Source organism: Danaus plexippus, chromosome Z, assembly GCF_018135715.1.
Source record: "Danaus plexippus chromosome Z, MEX_DaPlex, whole genome shotgun sequence".
Classification (NCBI taxonomy): domain Eukaryota; kingdom Metazoa; phylum Arthropoda; class Insecta; order Lepidoptera; family Nymphalidae; genus Danaus; species Danaus plexippus.
This window is the reverse complement of record NC_083559.1, coordinates 1,255,001-1,280,456: the sequence shown is the minus strand read 5'-3', so window position 1 is coordinate 1,280,456 and position 25,456 is coordinate 1,255,001. Positions and strand designations below refer to the sequence as shown.

Sequence of the window (25,456 nt, the reverse complement as noted above, 5' to 3'; positions counted from 1 at the left end):
TTTATATACATTTTTTGATCGCAAAGTAAATCTTTTAAATAACATATGTATTTAAGTAATCTTAATCTGATTTCTTGGTGTCTATTATATTCCATATTCAGGTATTAAATAGAAAATTAACCCACCATGTTAAGCTATTAGACATTATTGTACAAACACAAAACAAAATGAGTAACAAAAAAGTAGCAATTCTGTATTGATACAATATTATATCCCTCTAAGAGGATTTTTCCATTCAATAACTACTTAAAATAGCGATCAATTGTTTCAGTATATACTCTTGTATATAACAGCGGTTATTTATTCAAGACTCCCACAAAAATGTATACTATTACTTATCTAAAGGAATTGATGAAATAAAACAGTAATTGAGTATAGAGCAGTTGTGTTTATTCCGTCTATGACATATAATATAAAGAGCTCTTAAGATTGTTGGATGGCGTATTGCTCTTTCAAAGTTACAGCTGACGACACGACGACAATACGCCAGACAACCTCATCAAACACAAGCGCACAATCACACGGATCTTTGAGACATTTACTTAAAACCGTTAAATTCTCAGCAATCCACACAATAATTCCAGTACCTTGAATTATTCGACTGAAACGCCTTCACTCGGACATAAAATGGAATAAGTTTAAGTAACCGAATGAATTATATGACTTGATGATGTAAACAATATAACTATATTATTGTTTAACTTTTAAACCCGACATTGTTTGACATTACATTAATTAATATAAAATAAAATTTATATCATGTACGTGTCATACTTTAGTTAACATAAAGAACAAATGTTGAAATTATAATAAAAAATATTGTGCGCTCGTGCGATACATGTTTATTAATATACATTTTAAAACCAATTACAAAATAACAGCCAGATTTCAGACGTGACAGTAATGCTAGATATAGGTTCGAAAAATTTTTCAGTCAATCTCTAATAAATAGTTACCCCCATTATAATGTTAGAGTCACAGCTCATTTATAAGATCCAGATTAATCTCCGCTTATTCCTTAAATAGTTCACGTAACAAATTATTCAATAATTTTTAATAGTACCAATATTATATAACATTAACGCATGCACTGAAAATATAACTTACACAGAGACCAGAGGAACAAGGTTCATGTATTAATCCATTCATAAAAATGGATTAATTTAATAAACTAATGAATTCAAATAGTGTTTAGTACAACAAATTGATATAAGGATAGAGAATAAGCGGATTTCACCTTCATTTGATTTATTTATTGTCGTATAGACATAAAACAGTTATACGAGTACATATATCAAAAATTCAAAGAAATTACGAAAATATATTCGGATTGCCCATCATGCCATTCGGCTTTAAAATGTCAAGTGAGAGAAGTGATTTCAAACAATCATCCCTTAATTAATTTCGGTATATATGTCATTAATTATTTTACGAATTTTATTATAAGATGCAAACAACAAACGGTTATAAGATACACGGATATGTTTTGTTTTTGTTTTTATTACAAGCATCAATCTAATTTCGTTTATTTATTTTGTAATCGAATCTATTCCGTATTACGAGAACATTCGGTTGTACACGTTTTGTTTAAGAATGTTATTGAAGTATAATGTCAACTCCGACGGAAAATTAAGAGAAATCATATGAACGATCTTTAATAAAAAGCACATACTCTTTTATTGTACATGTAACCTACACAGCAATACAAACTACTTATATGATGTAAAAGGCAAACAATAGAAAAATCGTATCTCGCCTCCGTTGGCTGTTTGATAAGTTACAATATTGTTACGATAAGCAACAATTAAACTTCACTGCTATTTTACGAATAGTTAGATAACAGCGGTGGAACAATGTTGGTTTATTACTTACCTCTTACATCACATGTTATAAGAATATAAGCGGAGACACAAGAAGAAAGGAGGAATTCAATGGCTTCCGTTGATTGCACCCAATTTTTTTTTTATGGCATATATTTTTCAAAATCCTATCAAAGTAATTTAGGTACAAAAATTAATTTAATATTATTTATTTTTATTAGATATTAACTAACTACGTTAAAACCTCTTTCGGTTCCGATTTTAATAAAAAATCTTCACAATTTTCTCTAATTTCTTTTATGTTACTCAGTTCTGAGATAGTTAAAATATAAGTTAATAGAAATAAGTGATAATTCGAATGCGTCCGGAGCCATTTCAGGAGATCAGATAGAAGCTGACACCTATTATGGTAATCAAGAGATGAAGGAGTGCTGCGAAAGTGGAGATCTATCATACGTCTACCTTATTGATTAAATTTATGTCTGACTAACGATCAGAAGAGAGTACAGCGTATGCGCTAACTCATTTCAGAGATATTCTAGACGATAAACAACTTACGACCTGATTAAACAACAGTATTTAATTCGTAAAATGAAAACTTTAATAGTTTATGGATTTTTAAAAAGTCTTATTGTAATCAAACGAAGTAATTTTGAAACGAGTTAGCCTAACAGACATCTCGATCCTTCCACAATATCTAATTGAAGACGTTGAATATCAACATATCATGCCTCTCCTGATGGAACCTTCTAATTTCACTATCAAATACATGAATAAGTTCCAAAAGACATTAATGACATTTAATATTTCATTGACATACAAAGTTGATATACGTGTAATACGAAATTATTTTATTAAAAATTATATAACCAGAATAGAAAAAAAGGGTAAATTTAATCCCAAATTGAAGTGAGCAATAAAAAGTTTTTTTTTCTTTTTGTATAATAAAACTATCATAAATCTAACTACAGTCCTTTTTGCGTGATACGTTTAAACGTCGTCTGAATAGAAAGCATTGCTGGTGCAGCTGCCGTTGTCGTTAGGAGAATCGGGGTGTTCCTCAGGCTCGGAGCCATTGGTTCGCATGTCGTCACGGATCTATAAAGATTATTACAAAATACGTCTCACAATAGTAATGTTATGAGATGGGTTATAAAAGAATTTATGTACCTTTTCAACTTGGCGCATAACTCGTAGTATATTCAAGCCGGCAAGGTTCTTCAGTTCCTGAACACTCCACTGACCACTTCGCAGTAATTCAGCAAACAATTCGGGATATTTGGAAACGTCTTCCAAGCCGCGGGGAACTCTGCAAACAACCGAAGTATTGATTTTGTGCCCCAAGTTTACTATTTTTAACAAAAGCGAGGTTTATTGAACAACTTCCTGGAGATAAGTGTTTTTATTTTTAAATATTTTTATTATTTGCCTATAAATTATGGTGTAATGTTTATTGCGTTAGAGTAAAAAAAAATATTACATATTTGGTTCAATTGACCTAACCTATTAACGCCGTCGAAGTCACCGCCAACTCCAACATAATCAGCACCGATCATCCTCTTCAGGTAATGGAAATGTTCTAAAAGAGAATTATATGTATTATACACACGGCCGGAGTTATTGACGGAATCATTTAAATCTAATATCTCTTGAGGCCCGGTCCTTAATTTATATGAATATTTACTAATTAATACAGTAAGTACTTAGGATATATATATGTAATTTTATATAAGATTATAATTATGTTTTCCGATCAAGGCTTTGTATTGAGTAGGTATATGTCGAAATATTACACAAAAACAAATTTCGACTCACCAGCAACATCGGATATGGTAGCGTTTGGCGCACATTTCACAAAATCAGGAAAAAAGTTAACCATGATAATTCCACCATTAACTTTCTGCAACAATTTTTGTAATTACATACATATAATAATTATGTCCAATCAATATTTATATACAGTCGGTGTATAAACAATATCTTTTGGTAAAACAATCACATTTTTTTTAACATAAATATTTTAATTATTTATATTTCAATCACTTTTCTATGTTTTGACGTAATCTTGAGTAATTTGTTTTCCGAATAGCTGTTCAAAGCTTTTCATTTACGTATTCGTTTATTTTTATATTATTATGTACTTTTATTTTAATCATCAATTTCATTCAGTTTCAAAGTTATTGGTGGGTTTTACATAGCAATACAGATAATCACAACCATCGCTCTCCCGAAGATATGTAAAAGATTTTGTGTACACAAATGTTCAGGTTATAAATGGGGTACAACCCGATAAATCCTATGAATTTTAACATTAAAGATATATAAGATTTGTATAGGAATTTTGTTTTTTTTTTCAAAAATACATTTAATTGTTTTGTATTATCCTGATTTATATCATTAAATACTTATTGGTGATAAATTAATATCAAAGCAGTATGCGTAAATCGAGTTTTGATATGCTGTGTAAAAGTTTTATTTTACAAAAAATAAAATAGAATGAATTTAGCAATACTTCAAAATGTAGATTCCAGTGAGAGTACTGCAAGAAACTCGTTAGCTTCTCGGTAGTTAGTTATCGTAACAAATAGTGCCGGTGAAAGCAATGCCGTATAGTTAGGTGTGCTATTAATTATTTAATCTAAACGCTTAGATTGGCGAAATTTTCAGAACCCTAATAAACATACAGACAACAAAGAGGAGAAAAAAACAATACTTTTATATTCTATTTAAAGATATTTTACGTTATCAATCACAGTTTCTCTTTTTGGAGACACAAAGAAATAACCGTTGTCATTTTTGTTTTTTCTAAAATATTAATGTCTTCAGGAAACACACGTGGATTACATATTCAAATGTATATTTAATGTGTAATCTTTGTCAGTGTCATAAAATAATATTAAAATCTTTCTATGTCACTTGCTTATTGACATCGCTGTCCTCTTATGGAATCAAATGTGCCCGGTAAGAAAATAATTTAAATAAACCAGATTATTTTTCTGAACGTCAACTCTGTTTTTAACAGCTTATAGTGTAGATGTCATCGTGGTCTTTGTCCTGAGGCGCATTCCAACTTCTTCTGTCTACAAAGCGAGTTTGCGATTTCTATTCAGTTACTTTAAGAGCACTTTGCCATATTAGAATAATATTTTATTACATTATTAGGTTGAAGATAAACAAATTGCATATCCTCAATGATGAGGCGTTTCTTGTTTCAAAAAAATCTTTCTTATTTCACAAACTAAATATAATTTTTTGTTCGAGTATAAGCGACTGAAACAATAAAATTAAGTGTCTAATTTTATTAAAATAAAGATAAAGGAACATCATTCATATGGGGTTTTTTGTGACTACTGAAATTAAGGCAAATTCCTAGATGAGAGGAATTTTGCTACAAGGGCAGGAAAAGCGATTAAAACAGTAAGAGTTACTGAATAGATTTCATATAGGAAGTTGGTAAAATCTAAGTACAGATTGTAAATCAATCCTACCCGATTTGCAAACATTTACTACAAACTATATAACCATAATAATATCAATTGATTTTTAATTACTTGTATTTTACAGTCACTTAAATGACGACTGTAACACCAACGAGGATTCAAGTTTGATTGTAACAATTCCACGAGGCTTTAAAACCCTTAATTTTTAATCCATTTCGTATTCAACAGTCTCATTATAAATCTTACTTTCATTTTAAAGAGCTGGACTGAGACTAAGAATCTTAATACTTATGATCATATAAAAATACACATTACTTACCAGGGATTGTATGATGTCATCGGGGACATTTCGTTTGTGAGGACATAAACTGTAGACTGAAGAATGACTGAAAATGACCGGTGCTTTCGAGAGACGTATGGCTGCTCTAGTAGTGTTCTCTCCCACGTGAGATAAATCAATCAGCATGCCAAGACGGTTCATCTCACGGACAACTTTCTGTAGACAAATACTTCCAATGTCAAACAGTTACTTTTCGCTGAATAAATTCGTATACCATGACGCTGTAAACACTAAATCTCATTTTACACAGTTAAGTATTGGAATAAGAATAGATTAAGACAGATTATTATTTCGTCAGAGCTTCTTTTTTGGTCTGTAAAAGTTACACAGCTCAGGATCCTGGATATTTGCAATACACTATAAGGCTTATTAACAAAAATATATATATTCGTACAAAATCTGATACATGAAAGTCGCTCAATAATATGAAAACATTGACGTCGCATACTTTATGTTTTGCAGTTAACGGAAATAGTCACACGAGTAAGTGCTTTATTACTCAGTTCAATTAAATAACTATTTTTAGGACACATATGTCGTCACACAACGTCTTCCTCGAAGAGAGACAGAGCTAAATGGAGGCATTAATGGTTTTTGGATTTTTCATTGAACAACTAGTGTTAAAATTTCGATTTTCAAACTTAGATCTTATATTTATATAGCAAAAGAGATAGAATTTATGAAATACATTAATTTTGAATTATTTTAATTATTAATGTGGAGTGAACATCACTGGAAACGTTATTAAAAATCCAATACAATTAATAAAAGTAACACTTGCTACAAAATCCACATTCTGAATTCTGAAATCATATTCTGACAATTCCACGAATACTAATTTTAGTATAAAGCTTAATTTAAATGAAACTAAATTATGAAGTTCGTTCAGATACTTCATATTTTTAACTAGTTCATATACAAGTATTCCTAGGCATCATTGCCCCTTCGCTCTTGATTCTGAACACAATTTGATATAAACTTATAATTTCCAAAATGAAAATCCTTTTAGAATATTTGAATTGGACAATAATATTATACATTTAGTCGTGCTGTTACCTCCTTGGACTCGATTGATTTGTTGTTTATACAACATTAATTCGCATAGCATATTAAAACAATGACTCAGACATCCGCCATCCTCTGTTAATTTAAAACAATATTTTTGCAAACTCACCTCTCCAAATTCCGTGAGTCCGTTAGCGACTGGTGCTTCGTTGGCAGAATCAGCCCTATGAAATAACAATACAGATAAATGATGCTAAAAACTTTAGGTCATCAACGTTTGGTATACTCGCTAGCATTTTTCGCGCTGCACATGACCAGAAAAATAATATCTTGAAGCATATGTTTTATATATTTCTGCACCTATACAATGATGCTGTCAATAATATTATACAGTAATTCTTATGATGATGAATAGTTACGCGAATCGCCGGAGTTTTTGGCTTGTAAGTCAGTTTTTGTTACTGTGGCTATTAATGGATGGATAAATAAATGAATAATTAATTAGTTATCAAAAAACGAATGTAATGTTTGTTAATAAGTGGTAATGAAAATAATGAGTTGTGAAAAAAAAAATTATTGTAAAGATTGAGCAAAAAAAATATCGATATTAATGGTACTACAATTTTAAGTGCACTTTAGTTCTTTCAGTCAGTCATGAGCAACAGTTGCTTTTCGCTGGCCCGTTTTTTATTATTATTTATTCTTACCATGGAGTGTTGCATGTATGGGTTAGAGTCATGTAGCGTACTCCGAGTTGATAGTAGCTGCGAAGAATGCCTAAGGAGTTGCCAATAGAGTGTCCACCTTCAATGCCGATCAAAGAAGCGATTTTACGAGGTCTAGCACTATGAGCTTCGAGGATATCTATTAAAATATATAAGATTAATTGTAAATACTTTAATATACAGATAATATTTTAATAGGAGATGAAATTTACCAGTAACAGACGTAGCGAGTTGAAACTGGTGAGGATATTTGGCTACCAGGCGACGAATGACATCGATCTGTTCAAGGGTCAACTGAACAGCGTCCTTATTTTGAGCTGCACACGGTACGAAGGCTGACCAGAACTGATAAGGAATTAGCAAATTTTATTGAACCACCTTTGCACGTTGAATGTAATTAATAATTATGGAGAGAAATGGACATTTTCATCAGTAATAAAGTCTCCAATAAAGTATTAGAAATATGTACGTATGCATTTACATAGGTTGTTAAAAAAAAAATCTTTTACTCCCCAGGGTTTGAATAAGGATAACATTTTAGTTAGACTTTAAAGCGCGTTAAGTTGATGGAACTGGTGCTACAATAAAGGTTAGTTATGTCTGAAGTTGAAAACAAACATACTCATGACAAAATTGTTCGTATTAGACATAATCATCAATTATCTTTTGCTTTTTAACTATTGGCCTTGGTAACTATATGTATCTTGATAACAACGAGAACAAGAAAAAGTGCCCTTTACGACATCATGCAAAATAATATACATAACACAGAAGTCTGTAACGTTTTGCAGACTTCTGTGTCTTACGTACATTGTTATGCTAAATTAAATTATTTTCAATAAAATATTTAAATTGTATAAAAAGATTTATCAAACAATTAGATTGAAGGTTTCATATCCTCAATTGCTAAAGGTTATTTTACAGAAATAAACCGTATTAGAATTTGTTTGGGAAAATTTCTTGACGAAGTAACAAAACGTTAATAGAAAACTAGTTCTGAAGTAACGAAAATCACGATTTTTATTAGAAAATTTTAAAAATAATCTGTAAGACACTCCGATTATGTCAAAGGAAGCGAGACTTGCAGCGTTCATAAAATGAATTCACGGAGCTTATGTAATTAGGACGCTGAAATAAAAAAAAAGGATTTGGAAAACAGCTATACAAATAATTTGTTTAATGGAAGTTTAAAATACGTTGAAAACGAATAAAACTTCTCGAATCGTCTTCAAAATGGAGTGTACCTTTAACTTTATAATGATATTGTTACTTGTGTTACATATGCCAAATATAGTGAACAATGCAAGTTGATCGCCAGCTCAAAATTGTTGCATAAATAAAATCATATAACGAGAGACGCGACTGAGTCCTCGAAACAACCCCTGGCACTTAGAACCACAAGAATCAAGGCACCACACAAGCAATGACATGGCATTGCTATCTTAATATCAGGGCGGTCACGTGGTCTTAGGTATAGGTTTTAAGTTTTAGTTATGTAATCTTATTAGAATTTACGTCTAAGTAAGTTTCACAGTTTTCCTACGACCTCTGGGTGGTTGTGAACACTATGATGTATATGTAACTATAGAAGATCTATTCTTAACACATTTCTTATATTAGACCGGTTTTAAAAAAGTAGACAACTGAAATTGAGCTCTGAAGTAAAATACAAGTAAGAGCGTGAAAAAGACAATGAAAATTTACACCACTTTTAGTACATTTGGCACACTTCTCTGTTTCTATAAAAAGTTGCTAATGAGAAATATCTCAAAATGCCTCGTAAACAATGTGTTGAACAAAGAAAAAATGTCTTGCATATTTTGTTCGCAGTACATATTTTTAGTACTTCTTAAGGAAGTTTAAAAAATATATTCATTATTACCTGAGCTCCGACCATGCCCTGTCTAAGTCTAGGAAGATCGGTATGTGAATATTTTGATTTGGACCAAGGTTCCACTTGGGTTAAATCGGTGTCCAGTTCGAAATCGTTGATTTGATTGCGAAGAAACTTCCGGATGTTCCAGGGCAAATCGTTGTGTCTAAAGAAGTTAAAGCCAACATCAACAAAATGTTTGTAATCATTCAATAGACAACCAAAAAAACACTTACAGTTATATTCAACAGATATCACAAGCATATTTATTTGAAGTTTGTAAGGAATATTTAAATTTGTACTAAAAGTTAACACATACCCGTCGGTGAGAGGTACTTCCTCGAGAATTTGCTTCGCAATCTCAAGTCGTTCGCGATCATATGAAGCGGCCGCAACGACGGCGATCACCGTCAGCAATATGCAGGCCACAGCACGTCTCTCATTGCGATTCACCATCCTGACTGTATAACGAACGATAAGTCAACCACGTAACTGTTATATCCAATGATATAAACATACTCCAATAAATGAAATACACTTCAAAAGCATAACAACAACCATTCAAACCTAATTGCTCAGGTATTTCGTGAAATTAATTATCATTGCTGTATTGTACTCTAAAATATTGTATTGTGTATATTGGTATTGTTCAAAAATTTGAGTTATTTGTCCAAACATAAAAAGTCGTGTTAATTGTTATAAATTGAATCTTGAAAATTGTTATATATAATCACCAATTAATTTGTTTAAACACCCAACAAATCAATTAAATTATGATAGCGCGGTCAATTGGTAACTTATATATCTTTATATACTGTCACTAAAAGTAAAGACCATGTAGTGGAGAGTTTTTTTCCAATTATAGTTCATTGGATCGCTAATTAAAACTTATTTAATTGGAATGTATTTTATAAAGATGTCCATTTTATTTATTTTAATATTTTTTTTTTGTTAAACCACAATAAAAAAAATTTTTGTGATAGAAAGCATTTTACAGATAATGTTTTTGTATTTATATAAGTATAATTATTATGTTACGTAAGAAATAAATAGGAATAATGATATTTCCACTATCTCATGATTTAAAGCACAGCAGCAGCACCAAGCAAGCTGAGCACCAACTAATTTTTAAGCTTTAGTGTATGAATTGAATTATTAACAACATCGCCTTGGCTGCGTTACCACTTTTCTTACCCTTACTTCGCAGTCATCTGTAATACGACACGCGATAAATGAGGAAAAAATAATTAAGAGTTTTTGCTGTCTTTCAATTCGCAGAGCATCCAATTTACTTTTAAATATTATAAAGAGTATTTAAAATATGAAAATAAATTAAATGTGTCTTTTTAGTTTTATGGAGAAAACATGTTCCGCTCGTTTTTATATAATCTCTGTCCTTTCTTTTAAGAAGATTATGCCATTATTTTTTAAAGCTTTTGCTTTCAGTGTTTTTTTAAATTATTTGATTCAATTGTTTTAATCTGAGTGAAAGAACCAAATAGAATTTATTTTAGTATCCGATTGTAACAGTGACATCTTAAAATTTTGAATGTTTATATCAAATAAAGAATTTTATAACAACATTAACACTGGCTGACTTCTTATAGTCTGTTTACTTTATACAGAAAAATTGAGGAGCAAATAACTCTTCAATTTTGAAGGAATTAAATACAAGAAGTCAAAAAAAATGGTGTCGTTTAAAGACCACGTAGTATCAGAATATTAAAACTTATAAACATGATTAATAATAATAATAGTTGAAATTTAAATATCTAATCTAACTACCATAAATACTATATAGAAATTTTGGTGAATGTGCGAAAATTATATCCACTCAAATAGAAAAAATGGACAAAGTAATATTTTCAAATATTTATATATTTTTGGCAGCATTACAAACTGAAATTCCTCACTTTCTAGGCAACGAATAATCTAAAAAAAGTTTTCGCAAAATGTGCATTTTTTCATAAAGTATTTACAGAACCCGATACTTTGAAAAAATTTTGTTTTTTTTTTTACAAATCACTAATCTGTTTTCATTCACTGTGAATTTATTGATGAATACCAGCATTCTAAAACAAAGCAGTATTTTAAACGAGAAGTCTAGTAAGTAATCGTACTGATATTTTGGTCACGGATTTACTTTACAAACGTGGTTAGAACTACACAAGGAGGCGACGAAATTCATTGAAACAAATGAATCGGCCATGGAGGTTTAAATATTTTAAAAATAGAAAGTCTAAAACGAAACCCACCCACCCAATCACCGACATTCACTTTTTTAGTAAGCTAGTCAAACTTACAACGCTACAATTAGCGAAACAGAAAATTCTCTACAAGTTGGACTTAAATAAATCTCTAAGCTCTTTGTCTCTCTCTATTTTATCTATTTTGAACTATTTCCTAGGTAGTCAATACTGTTTACGATAAAAAGACCATCTATGTTAATAAGATCTTAGACTTCTTTCAAATTCATTAGTTTCTTTAAACTTACTTGTGTGTAATATTATATGAAATAACATAAAGGGCCTCTTTTGATTACAATTTGATATAAACAATGTTCCCGGTCCAATCAATTTGGTTTTCACAGAAAGATAGAAATTGAGTGCTCTCAAACTGAAACGGAAAAAGTACTGAATCAAAACACCTTTGAATCTAAAAGAATTTTTCATAATTAATACATATCAATATGACTTATTCATGACCAATAACATATACTATACGACGCACATTTAAATAGAATGTACATTGCACAAATATATATTTATCACACGGTTTTTGGTAGTCATAGCCTGGTGTACTAAACAACTCGGTCGAGACTCTTCTAGTCTACACTTATTTTCTGAAACAAAGTTCTTGGATAGTCTTGTTAAGACGTTTAAATGTTCAATTAATAGGAGTTACTTTCAGAAAGTCCGTTTTAAGATATAAGTTATCTGAAGATTAGGGTGCCGGGTCCATCGCAAATCGCATAGCATTGTAAATTATTAATAGTATAAATATGAAAACGTTATTTAAATTACCTAAATCAAGTATACCTTAGTATGTTCGTTGAAATTTCGATGAAGTAAAAATTTTACAGTAATATTAACGTTATAAATAATTGACATGAAAGATTATATAATGTATCTGAATATTTACTCTTATTTTAGCAATTTTCTCTCTCTCTCTCTCTCTATATATATATATATATATATACACATATACATATATATCTGTAACATGTAAGTATATGCTAACAACGTGGTTTTTCAGAATTTGTTCAAAAGAAAAATGAAATTTTTCAAGGAATCTCAAAAATTTTTTTCAAAAGAAAATCGAAAGTCGCGATAACTGATTATCTTATAAAGTAGAAAGCTAGTAAAACTTATAATTACTTAAATAAAAGTAAGATTTTTCGATATACTATGAGTTCTTTATTATTCTAGAGCTACCATACTCTGGAATATATGAATACCCGATAAAATCTTAGATATAATTTATAACTATTTTTAGCACGTACATATATAAAAAATATAGGGATCGACAAAAACTTTCTTCATCATTAATGTAGGAAATTTTAATTTCATAATATTTGATTGAAATTACAAAGAAATGTGTAACACTGTGACAGCAAAGCTGTGACTGAATTTTTAAAATATATCCTTCTGTATCTATCAGTGTTTTAAACAGATCTGATATGCAAATTATACTATTTAGTATTCCGTGTCTTCAGCTTTGTGTTAATAAGACAGCCAATTACCAATTTCCTCTCACAGGAGACTAACTGGTTTGTTAAACAGGCGAACTGTGATCGAATTTGCATATGACATAGACTATTATATTACAAAGAAATAGATTGTTTACTTTAAAAAAATTATACACGCTTGAATTAAGTTTTTTATCTCTTTAAATTCGTATTCTTTTCAAACAAAAATATTCTTCGTTCAGAGCCTAGAATTTTATAATTCCTTTATAGAGGTTTAAACGCTATCTCATAACGTTGAATGGAGTAACTAACGTTATATTACATGTTGCTATTTCTATATGAATATAATTTGTATCTGTGTGTAAATAAAATTTTGTTACTTACCTCCCGCTAAGAAATTTGGCCACTTAATCCTCCTGGGCGGTCGAACTGTAACAAAAAATATTAAAATCAATCAATCAAGCTCGATACAACCTTTATATTATAAAATACACTTAGCAAATAGGTGAAAATTTACAATATCAGCTCCAGTAGGTAATCAGCGACTGGTAGGCATTGTTTGCATTCTAACACAGCATTAACAAATTAGTTTATATTCTTTGTTTATTTACATCATACGAACACGAGGTAACTAATTAGTAAATACAATAATATAAATGACACCCAAAAATTTAATAAAATTATTATTATTTTTTCGTTGAATTCAAACTTTTATTACATTGCCTCACTTTTCGTCCCCATGTGGAACGTTGAATTACAGAAGGCCGGGAAAAAAAACTAACGAATTTGACATATCAGCCACAGATAGGTCAAAGATCGAAAAAGGTAAATTACAATTGAAATAAATATTTTTCTGAGTTCTCAAATACATACTGGAGTTAAAGACTACACGAATACACAGGGTTTAAATTATTTTTTTTAAACATATCATATACGTATTCGATATAAATATAAGTAAAATAGTCTTCTGAAGTAGGTATGCGTCAGTTATGTCCTTTGTAGGCGAGTTTTCGACGCCGCCAATGTGGCGACATTGTTCTGCAAAATGCCATTATTTGTTATCGTTTGTTATATTTAGTTGTACTTTTCATTCTAAGAAGTGAAATATTCTTCTAAATTTTAAATTAGGGATTAGAAATTCATATATAAATAGGATATCGATCATGGACATGATATCCAAATACTAATCCTCGTTTCAGTCTGAATAGATACTGTTTTTAAACCAAATCATTTGTTTTTAAATAAAGCCTATTAAATAAGTAAAACAAATTAAAAAGACAGTTTGTAGTTAAGGAGAAATGATTTTCAAAACATTATATATTGCGAAAACAGTTAATAATAGGAATATTTTAACATTTTGATAGATTGAAGTAGCTAAAATAGAGTTAAAAATTAAAAATCTCAAAAGCGATGAACATTTAAAAGTACGAACTGATATTCTATAAATGTTTCAACTTGGTCTTGTACCAAAGCTATATAACGCTACACATAAAACTCTAAAATAAAGTCCTCTCCAACAAGACTAAGATCATAAATACTTTAAGCCACAGAGTGTTGAAGTTCGGACACCCACTTTATATGACATACTTTTATTTAAAACTCCTCACAACAAATCGTCTCCTCATAACATAAAAGGATTATAGATAGCACAATCATTTATACAGAGTTATTTCAAAAAATTTACATAACCGTAATAATTCGTTAACATTTTCAAGTTATCAGATTTCCACGTTACAATTAAAGTTACCGAACAGCGTCATAATTACTACATTTGTAAGAAAATCTACCTTGTACTATTTTTGTTGTCTTATATATTAGGCGTGATTGATCTATTTTTAATTTAAAAAATTAAAGCGAAAGTAACACCTTCAAACTTACAGCGTATTAGTTTTTTATTTATTTCTAAGATATTAATGGAGCACTTGTGATTTTCTGACACGTCGTTACCTCTGACCTAATTTCTGAAGACATGATCTAAACTTAGAAGATAAAAATGAATGAAATCCAAGAAAAACGATGCTCAAATGATTAATTTCTTAGCACTTTTGCTTCTCAGCTCACTCTCTTACATGTGATATCTTCAAAAAAATTCAACTCTTGTAAGATCTTTACGCTATTTCCCTAAAGATTTTTAAAATAGAAGCAAAGTATTTTTAGGCATAGTTTATAGCCTCACTATTAAAGATGTTAACTACCCGCATAATCTAACATAGAAAATGTCTAATTGAAAAAAAAGTAATGTGATGAAAAAAGTAAATGATTTTCTTATTTATCATGAACATAAAATTTTATTCTAGCAAAAAGGCAAACGAATGTAAGGTAATTGAAAATTTTCAATATCGAAAAGCTACTCCACATGGATAGACTTTTTATAGACTTACATTTATCAACATATAAAATAACATAAACTTACGTTACATTTTATTTAAGGCTTCAATCAAGGATAGAATAGGTTGGAACCTCAACCACAAACCAAAGCTGATTGAATATCCAACGTATGTCTATCTCCTAAAGTTAACTACTTAGCAGTGTGGTTTGCCAAGACTGTCTGTAAGGAGGCGGAAAAAAAACTACACGAAAATTTGCTATTAAAGTTTTATAAATAAAGCAAGGTGATAATAAATAAGGCCACATGTGTATAATTTATAAAGGATTTGTAGAATGTGGCAAAAAATTTACGATGATTTGTTGGGTGTGTCAAGATATGGCATGTAGCTGTCGACGATAAAACCTGTCTAATTCCCGTGACATATTATAACAAAATAAACTTAGGTGCTCCCATTTATTTGCTAGGTTCGCAAATATAAATAACGTCGGGTTGCCCAGTAACCTAGGTTGCTAACATTGTTTATTGTAACAACCTATTGTTTTAATATAAAATTTTGAATTAAGTTAAAATTATATAAGTTCTTTGAAAATAATAAATTCAAATTATATCTGCGCATGATTAGTTTTTAAAATAAACGATTTTTATATTTTCAATATTTCCGATTATTACGGATTTCGAACTTTGTTTTTTTTTTTCATTATAAGAAATGAAGATTGTTATTGTTTATTAATATAGTCAAGACATTTAAGGATGTTTATTATTTATTACAATTTAGATGAAATTTCTTTCCGAATCGGTATATATTATTAAAAAATCAATACATTGTGTTCTTCCGATTCTTATGCTACTAGTTGCGTTTCGTTACAGAATGTACTTAATAAAGTCCATTCTGCTTCGATTTTTCGACTCATCATCGATTAAATACAATTAATTATACTATTAATATGGAATATCAAATATTCCATTAACATTTATGTTTATGATTCAACTTCTATCGCGTCTTTGCGAATAGTGATTTTATTAATGTAACAAAAATATTGTTTTACAAACTCGAATATACATATAACATCCGCTCCCGCTAGCGTTTAACAATTTAGTAACACAATTCGTCCCCTCTATAACCACAAATTCGATTTGTTGTGTTTGGGTGATTGGCGAGTTACAAGGGAATAAAAAAAATAAAAATATTGAATACATGTATTCGCATATTTTTATACTATTAGCCAAATTATATTTTAATACTGTAAAAAAAGGTATAAAACTTAAAATGTCTTGTTCATTTGTGTTGGAAATGTGTCTTTAAAAGCTAAGAAAACAAACACATTTTACGGAAATTAAGTCAAAGCTGAGTGCATTGATGCCAATCGTAGTATTAGGCCAACTTTATCATTTAACAGTAAGAGAGCGTTATTCCTGCATTATATTGAAAATAAATTAACGTGTTACGTAGGAGAAACATATGAAAAATTTACCGAAAATCGTCGGGACAACACCATTGTATGGATAAAATATCATATAATGAGTGACGTTGCCGACTCCATGAGACGAACAACTGGCCATGAGACTAGAAAATTCGTGATACCACAATAAATAGAATGACATTGCTATACTAACTTTCTGCTTTCATTTAGCATTAGGTATAAGTTATAAGTTATAATTATGTAATTCTTAATATTATATACATATAAGTATGTTTCGTAGCTTTCTTGTAACCTTTTTTTTATGAGAAAGGTGGCAAACGAGCAGACGGCCTACTTGATGGGCAGTACTGACCGTCGCCAATGGACATACGCAACGTAGATTTTGCGGATGCGTTGCCAAGCTTGGTTGTTGAGGAAAGGGAGGGGTGGAAATAGCAGGAAAGGGTGAGAACAAGGAAAGGGCAACTGGCTCTCTCACTCATCAGACGAAACGCAGCCATTAAAGGCTACTCCACGCCGATCTTCTGTAAGAGGATGCTACTTCCCTGGTCGAGCCAGCCCATATTCGAGCTGTAGTAACTTGACCTTGACTTGTAGTAAAAAACTCTATAGTTATCTGTGTAGTTTGTTAGAATTGGCGTATAGCATGTATTTACGTGTCGATGGACCCCCTCTTTGAACAGATGTTTTGTAATACTTCATTATATTGAGTAAATAAATAGGAGGGTCCTTTAAAAGAGAATTTGTAAGGCAAAAAGTCTCGTTAGTTAGTTAGTTAGTCTGTTAGTTATATGATTTGGCTTAAAATTTGAAATAGCATCAATTAATATAAAATAAATAAATTTTAACAGTTTTATCCACCTGATATAATTTCATTGATTTATGTCTAATTAACAATAGAACGGCCACGGGTACGTTATTAATGATTGTATGTCGCAATAATTCTGCTCAGTTATGCGAAACGAAAATAATGTTAAAATAAAAACAAGTTAATATTTTTCTAATAGCATATAGCGTTTATATTGAAGAGTTAGTCTATTGTAAGTATGCATCGCGTTTATGCCACCTGTTGCGTCAAAGGTACACAGGCGTGTTATGCGACTCACTGCCTAGGACTTTCATCAGTCCACGTTGTGATTATTTCTCCGTAACGCTACACGAAGCGAGGCAGTTCCTTATCTAGCTACCGATTAAATACGTAGCTGACTATCGTTTACTTAATTCCAATATAGATTTAATTAATGAATGTACTTTGAATTTAATATATACTAATATTTAAAGGATATTTGATAGCTATCATAATTTAATATATGTAAATGTAATTAAATGTAAGAGTTATTGAAGTCACGTTCTCTTATCGTCTGTTTTAAACAATAATGAGCGTATATGACAGTTAATTACTTAATATAGTATCAAATTATAAACAACTACGTTAAATAGTATTGAATAAACATACCCTTCTGTGAAAGGATTTAACATTTCATCAAATACAACGTAAAGCTTTCCACATACCTCATTTAAATATTCGTATTTTGACAGAAATGTGTTCCAAGCTGTGGAATAAATTTTCATATTGTAATTTATAAAGAAGAGATAAGACAGTTCTCGATTTCTAATCATTGGCCAAGATCCTATAGTGGCACGTTTATTTCCGGATTTCAGGACGGTTCGAAGTTTCATATAAAAGATTTTGTTAAGTGTACATATATTTAAAATAAATTTTTAATTAAAAAAAAATATTGGCGTTAATTATTACATTAATATTTTGAATACTTTCAATAACAACTCTTGGAAAATATTTTTTTTTCTATGCGGTGAATAAAAATTAACCTATAGCGAACGGTCGAATACGAACAAACTAAAAAGCACAATCATTCGCCATTACATGCTCAGGTATAAAGTAATTACAAAAATCAACTTTTTATCAACCCACCAATTCTAACCCCGAACGCATAATATTTTATGACCCTTACATTTTGTAAACATTACGCCGCGCAACTAGCAAAAGCAGTAGAGACCGACAGAAATTTAAGTACTATTCAGTCCTTAATAAATCCTCTGGCTAACCCATACGGCAAAAAGAGAGCGACTTCTTTTTTCACCCAATATTTCCATTTTTATATCAATTGAACTTCATACTTCAGGTGTTCTCTGAATGATGTTGCCAAACTTGTGGAATATAAAACCGCCAAAACAATAGTTCATCTCTTTACCACCGAGAGGATTCTTTTGCCTTTTCCAAAAAACTTGGTGTCCTTGCAAGGGTATTGCATTATTGCACCCAGAGATAGACTCTTTATCCCTACAAATCATAAGTACGGTCATGTATGTGCTGCTGTCACGTTCAGACAAGTGCTATTAAATATCCTCTCATGAATTGGGACTCTGTAGGGAAAATATGTAAAAATATTGGTGTCCACAGTAAGGATAAACAATCTGATCAATTTCGATAACAGGAATAAAAAAGAGACGTAAGGTACTCCATAAGATGCATTTTGAAGGGTATGCGCAGGAGTTCTATCGTCCATTACTCATCAAACGACCATTCATTCGCTGCAAACTTTCTTCGCGTTAAGTGCAAGTAAAAGATGAAACAGTTTGTCTGGGTAAGCGTTCTCTTGCATTTTCAATTTGAAATTATTCAATGTAACAAATAAGCTTCAACTGAAATTATTCATTTGCCATCTACTGCTTCCTGTTTATTTATAACCAGCTATATAAATACAGGAACCTTAAAAAAAATGTGTGTGTGATGTTATTTGACACCTTCGAGTTCTTCAGCTGTTTATATTATTTTATTTTCGTAAAACCCTATTAATATATCAACAGCAAAAAAAGTATGCAGTTCATTGGAGGAATTTCAATTTTTAAAGCTACAAAAGCTTGTCGGAAATTTACGTGGTTCCAGTAGAGAATACTTAATTCAGTTCCACTTTTATGGAAAGTCCAAAAATAAAAATGCTCAGCAAATTTCGCCATTTACCTAAAATAGAAAACACTCATATAGAACCTTATTTTCTTACAGGGCATCTAAGCTTTCACCACTTTCAAATCAAACCACTTAGAACATTTATCATATATTAAGAGAACACTAACTTGTAGTAGTAATCCGAAAAATATTAGTTTCATTTAAATGAATACTCGTGAAAGTATATGTATCTAGCAATATATATTAAAAATGTAAAACTGCCGTCTATTTTTGTGATTTTAGGGATAAAGATACATATATAACTAACCATTTAATCAGTTTAACGTCTTGGATATTAACTAATAAATTAAAATTATATATATACATATATCGAATGTCACGGTATTTAAAATAAATTAATTGTTCGTGGAGTCCTTACTCGTGGAAGAGCTGAAATTTTTAGTGTTTCTTTAAAACAAACTTATTAACATTATTGACAAGTCACAATTGATTTCTCGCATGCGTTCCACCACCACACATTCTCTCTCGCTCTGTCTCTCTTTAATCCACTGAACAGAAGTGTCAAACGTTTAATGCGACCTTGTTCGAAGTTACACTTCAATAACAATTAATGTAATATTTCTTTAAGATAAAAGATTTTCTACAACTAGTGAGTACATAAAATTACAAAGCTTTTAATATTTTTTTTTGTAGTTAATAAAAATTAACAGTCTAAATACTAACAAAACACGTTCCGTCAGACTCTCAATTTAAACCCGTAACTTCACCGTGTAAAAGTGTCACGTTTGAATTAAACTCAATCGCGAACAAAAATATTGAAATTCCAGTGCGATTGTGGCCATAGAATAAAATTAAAAAATATATATATTGAAAAACTCCACTATTTGGAAATATCTATTCGTGTTTCCGCCACACAGTACTCAAGATAATAGTTCGTCCAAGAAATAAAAAACGTTGACATTGGTAAAATATTGAACAATTCCAGTGCGAATTAAGCCATTGCTTAAAAAAAACTATTCTAATAACATTTTAATGAATGAGAATTTATGTAACCATGGCTGGATGTGTTCGTATTGATTATATAAATTATTTTTATTAACTTTAATGGTTTATTTAAGATAAGACCTGTAAATCTAAGATTTTATATTTTTTTCTCGTAATCTTCTCGTTATCCACGATCATAGTGATCAAAACTAGTCCCTATATGTGAAATACAATTTTTCAGAGATCAATTAGTTAAAAAAAAATCAGATAGAAGGATTAGATATAATAAGATAATCAAATAGAAAAATATATCAATGTCTACATAAAATATCAAAAAAAAAAAAACAATAATCCTACGTCGTAGTAAATCCGAGTTTGACAGTAGTATTTATTAAATGAAAGAAAATTCTCTGTCTTACGTCAAACCCACTTAATGACAGTGACAAATAACTAAATTACACCATAACATTAAATAGCTTAACAATAATAGAATACGTTATACTTATTTTTATTTTATAAATGATTTATTCAAAATATACTGTGGGATATACTATTTCAATATCAGAACGTCTCTAGCGTACATTGAAGCAGATTACCGTTTGTGTGATTTGGAAGATTGAAGCCACAGACAGCCCTCGGAATTTAGATTTTGGGGAGGCGGATTAGACTTTCATCAGTCATCCGAACTACCCGTTTACTTTATCACTTCGAATTTTGATTGCTTTACTCCTATCTCGTATTTTAGTTACCTTATCCGGCCGCTATTGGTATATTGGGTTGATATTACGCGGTTGTCTTTCATCGTTAACGTACCTATTTAATGTTATTTAAACTGTTGAAGTTTATTTACCATGTTTGGTGTCTGTTGTGAAATTATTCTCCCTACAACTAAAGCCGAGCCCGCTAACCAACGTATCACGCGCGGTAATGCCTGATACTGCCGGACTGCGGTGTATTAAAAAATATTCAACTTTGTAATCAGAATTTTATAAAAAACAAACGAATCACGTCAGCGATTGTGTCTTCCGCCCGACAAAACATTTAGGTTGTAATTAAAAACAAAAAAGCATTTACAATACTACGATATTACGTCGGTCACGAAACCTTTATTGCATTTTGAAAATTAAATGGAACATTTTATCCAAGCGCCAGGCACAAATCTATAGTTTTAAAACATTAAAATATTCTGTCCTAATTTTTCTGCTGTAATAATCACTGTTATTATAATAATAGGGTTCCAAATTAAATTTTTTTTTTGATGATCATGATCAGAAAATATGTTTTACACAAATCAAGAGCAGTATTACAATAGATTTTAAAAATATTGCTTGGTTTTGTTAAAAATTCAATTCTCACATCCCTCTATTTCGATCTCTCTCCCGAGAACCCGCTGAGCGTAAGTGATAAACGCGAATGTTTTTATCAAAATTTAAAAAGATATATAAAAGAGCTGCCCAGATGTTTTGAATTAAAGATATAGCGGTATTTTGCTGTGGTCTATATCGAACGACTGAAGAGTATTTTCGTCAGTAATTTATTGTAACTGTTTATAACGATACAAAAATTTTTGCTTCCACTGCAATTTCTAAAACAGGTTTCAGTTGTCCACTGAATCACAGCTTCACATTTGGATGGGAACTTTAAAAAAGATTGTTAGAAGTTGAATTCATATTCTGCAAATGTATTCTTTCGTTTATCTTATTCAGAAAAGTTTTCATGAACAGTTTTAATAGGGACTACTTCACGCATTTTTTTTCTATCTTGTTTGTGATATTGTCATTTATCTATCGATTTAACGAGAATTTTAAACCAAAAAGTTCAATCCAAACATAAATTTGTAATAGTTACAAATGTAGCTGTAAGATAATTCTAAAATATGAAAATGAACGAAAAATTGTTTATACCATTAATAGTACATATTAATGGTATAAACAATATTCCCTAACTAGCTCAATAAAGTTCATGTTTTTATAGCACGTAGAACAAAAACTAATGTTTTATTAAATTTATATTGGCTTGTTAAGATAAATTTTTTTTTTTCTTTCATTAATTATACAATTTTATATGCGAAAAGTTATAATTTTTGACATTATTCTTTCGCTAATATAATAACGAAATCAAACTAATCAAATCTGTCTTTTTTTATAAGACTACAAACAGAGGTTTGTAAGCATGTTTTGGTAGACGGTACGTAAAGATAAAAATGTTATGTCTAAATATATACCTATATATATATATATATATATATATATATTAATTTGCAGTTAAATAGATAGATTATTTCCTGTTGAATAATTAAATTAAAAATACTTGTAAAATGAACATATACTTGAATCTCTTATCGCACTGTCGTTGAATAAGACATGTGTTGATTTTTGTTTTGTTAAATCAATTACACACACCTAACACTATAGAGCCGGTTACACATAACATTATTGACACCAAGGCTACATAAATGAACAATAGACTATTGTGCCAGTCCCTCGTATGTATATTATACTTTATACAAATCGCTATTCAAGAAACGATGCACACAATGATGTTTTTATTATTATTATTATTATTTTACTTAGTGTACCTTTTGTTTAAAAATAATAAATTAAATTATTAAGAACGAAATTAAAATTAATAGTATTTTTTTATTTTATTTATTTATAGAAATTATGATATCATTATTTAATAAGTATTATTATATATTATTAATGTAGCCCAAAATTCTACAATATACATTAAAAAAAGGTTACAAGTGTACGCCGCATTTAAAACAGATTACCAAAATACATTACGATTTCTTAGCTACTTGTTCAGTTCTGTGATAAAAGAAAAAAAATATGCCGATCTTTCAGCAAATATGTAATTAAATATACATAAAAGTTTTATGAATATAAGTTCATACATACCGTGGTCGTGTTTGCGAACGCCGTTATTCGCGAGTGACATTTCGAAACGTGTGTCTCAAACTAGTGGAGCGCGGATACTGTCAAGCCGCCAAGCGTCTGTCTTCCGCGGGATTCTGACGACGAACAGTGATGCCCCACGGAAAGGACCCGCCATTTGACCTGACTATCGATAAATTATCAACAAAACAATAATGCTCCCAGTGAACTCACAATGACAATGAAAATACTCGATAATGTCGTTTCTTTCCTATTAACATAATAACAATCATCAAATTTAGGTATAGATAAAATCAAAAAACATTTCAACGAATATTTAAATTTTTTATTTATTTCGAAGCATCTAGATTGAAAGGAATTTTAAGTATATCAACATCATGTCTGGAAAATTTGATTCCAATAGTGTTGTACCATTTACAAAAATATGTACGGTGATTTGTGGTACAACACTATATTTCGCGCAGGCGCAAAGGCCAGAGGGATGATTGCCGGGTAGACTCAACTACGTTGATTGATTCAAGAAGTTGTGCGCAGGTTAACTTCTAGGCACGTATTTTAAGTAACGCACTACAAATCTTAAGGATCTTCATAAATTCTTAAAATATTTCCAAGCCTCGAAGCTGTCTTCAGCATCCTTCATCGAAATTTTATCTTTTGCTAGAAGGATATTTTCTGCTTATTTATTTCTTACCCACATCTTAGAGTATATACTTATATAATATTTAAGTATTTAAAATTTTATTTGAAATGAGACATTCCAAGATTGCTTCCGACTTCATTTTCAGTCAAATCCTTACTTCTCTAACTGGACGAGTGCCAAAATTCAAACAATAAGATTCGATTCGCCGCTTCTGGTTCTTTTTTTTCTGAGAATATCTATTTTCCTAAGCTTATATAGGTCCAGTACTTCGAATATCAATTTTATTATCAAGAATGTCCTGCAAAACATTGTATAGAACTGGCTGAATGCCAGATACTTTTCAACTATCCACATAAAAAAAAAGTATAATTCAAAATTGTATACATTCATGCGCTTTTATTCAGCGATTTGCAAAAAAAAAAATTGTTACGTAATAGCAAAAAAAAAGCATTAATTTTCAAACGCCAGTACCGATTAGTGAATTATATAAAATTATCTACACTCGTACGGGTTTGTGAGTTTAAATTATTTAAAAAATATATATTATTGATATGCAAGATATGAGAAGAATTGATAAATAGAATAAGTATAAAAAAAATAAGTATAATAAACACTTCGGAGGAAAAAAACACAATACAAAAAAAAAATCATAACGCGATAACGCTACCAAAGGACGGGCTGTAAATCCTAGGTAACAATGGGGCCGCAAATGTTCATATATACATATATCGCATTGAAACCCATTAGCCTGTCCCTCTCCTTCTGGGAAAAACCTGTTATTGATTGCTCTAAGGTTGCTGTGTGGACGTAATAAGCTTACGATGTCTTTACTTACTAACCAAGAATTTCAATATTGTTGTTATCCAGTGGAATTGATACTTCAGATGCGACCCACATCCTAGCTTAAGATGTCGACGAGATACGTGACGAAGAATATTCTAAACTGTTGCCCTTCAGAGTTTACAATTAATTAAGGCGAAGTCCGTTCTATGATGTCGATTGCATTTATGTATGTATATTTTAGGTTTCTTTTCATTTACACTTAAATGTTTCCCGGTTATCAGTGTCATATCAGTGGTATTTTGATACAATAACAAACAATGTATATTTAAATGATATATTACTCTTTGGAAAACTGTAATGGAGTTGTAAGTAATTAATCAATTCCTGAGAAAGTGCATTTGCTTATTTAATTGTCTTCGCGCTTGAATTAACTTCACAACCCGATGGTACATTTAATATTTGAATAGTGTGCTGACAATCTTTTCAAGACTAAAAGATGTAAGTGTTTCGAAGCCTTTAAAAAGTAATACTTTATTATCTATGTCAGTGATTTTGGCATTACTTCAAATATAAATCACTTTT

At 30.3% G+C, this 25,456-nt stretch overlaps 1 protein-coding gene across 1 annotated transcript; it reads right to left on the bottom strand.

Annotated features, from left to right (window-relative positions):
* Window positions 1–368: 368 nt before the first annotated feature.
* LOC116777393 (dipeptidase 1-like) lies at window positions 369–23,594 on the bottom strand. Its single transcript, XM_032670913.2, has 12 exons — window positions 23,455–23,594; window positions 13,276–13,320; window positions 9,523–9,664; window positions 9,213–9,369; window positions 7,543–7,675; window positions 7,313–7,469; window positions 6,775–6,829; window positions 5,580–5,756; window positions 3,636–3,720; window positions 3,324–3,399; window positions 2,991–3,129; window positions 369–2,918 (listed from the first exon to the last, which is right to left on the bottom strand). Exons 1-12 carry the CDS (start codon window positions 23,492–23,494, stop codon window positions 2,811–2,813), a joined length of 1,314 nt encoding a protein of 437 aa, XP_032526804.2. The 5' UTR covers window positions 23,495–23,594; the 3' UTR covers window positions 369–2,810.
* Window positions 23,595–25,456: the final 1,862 nt, after the last annotated feature.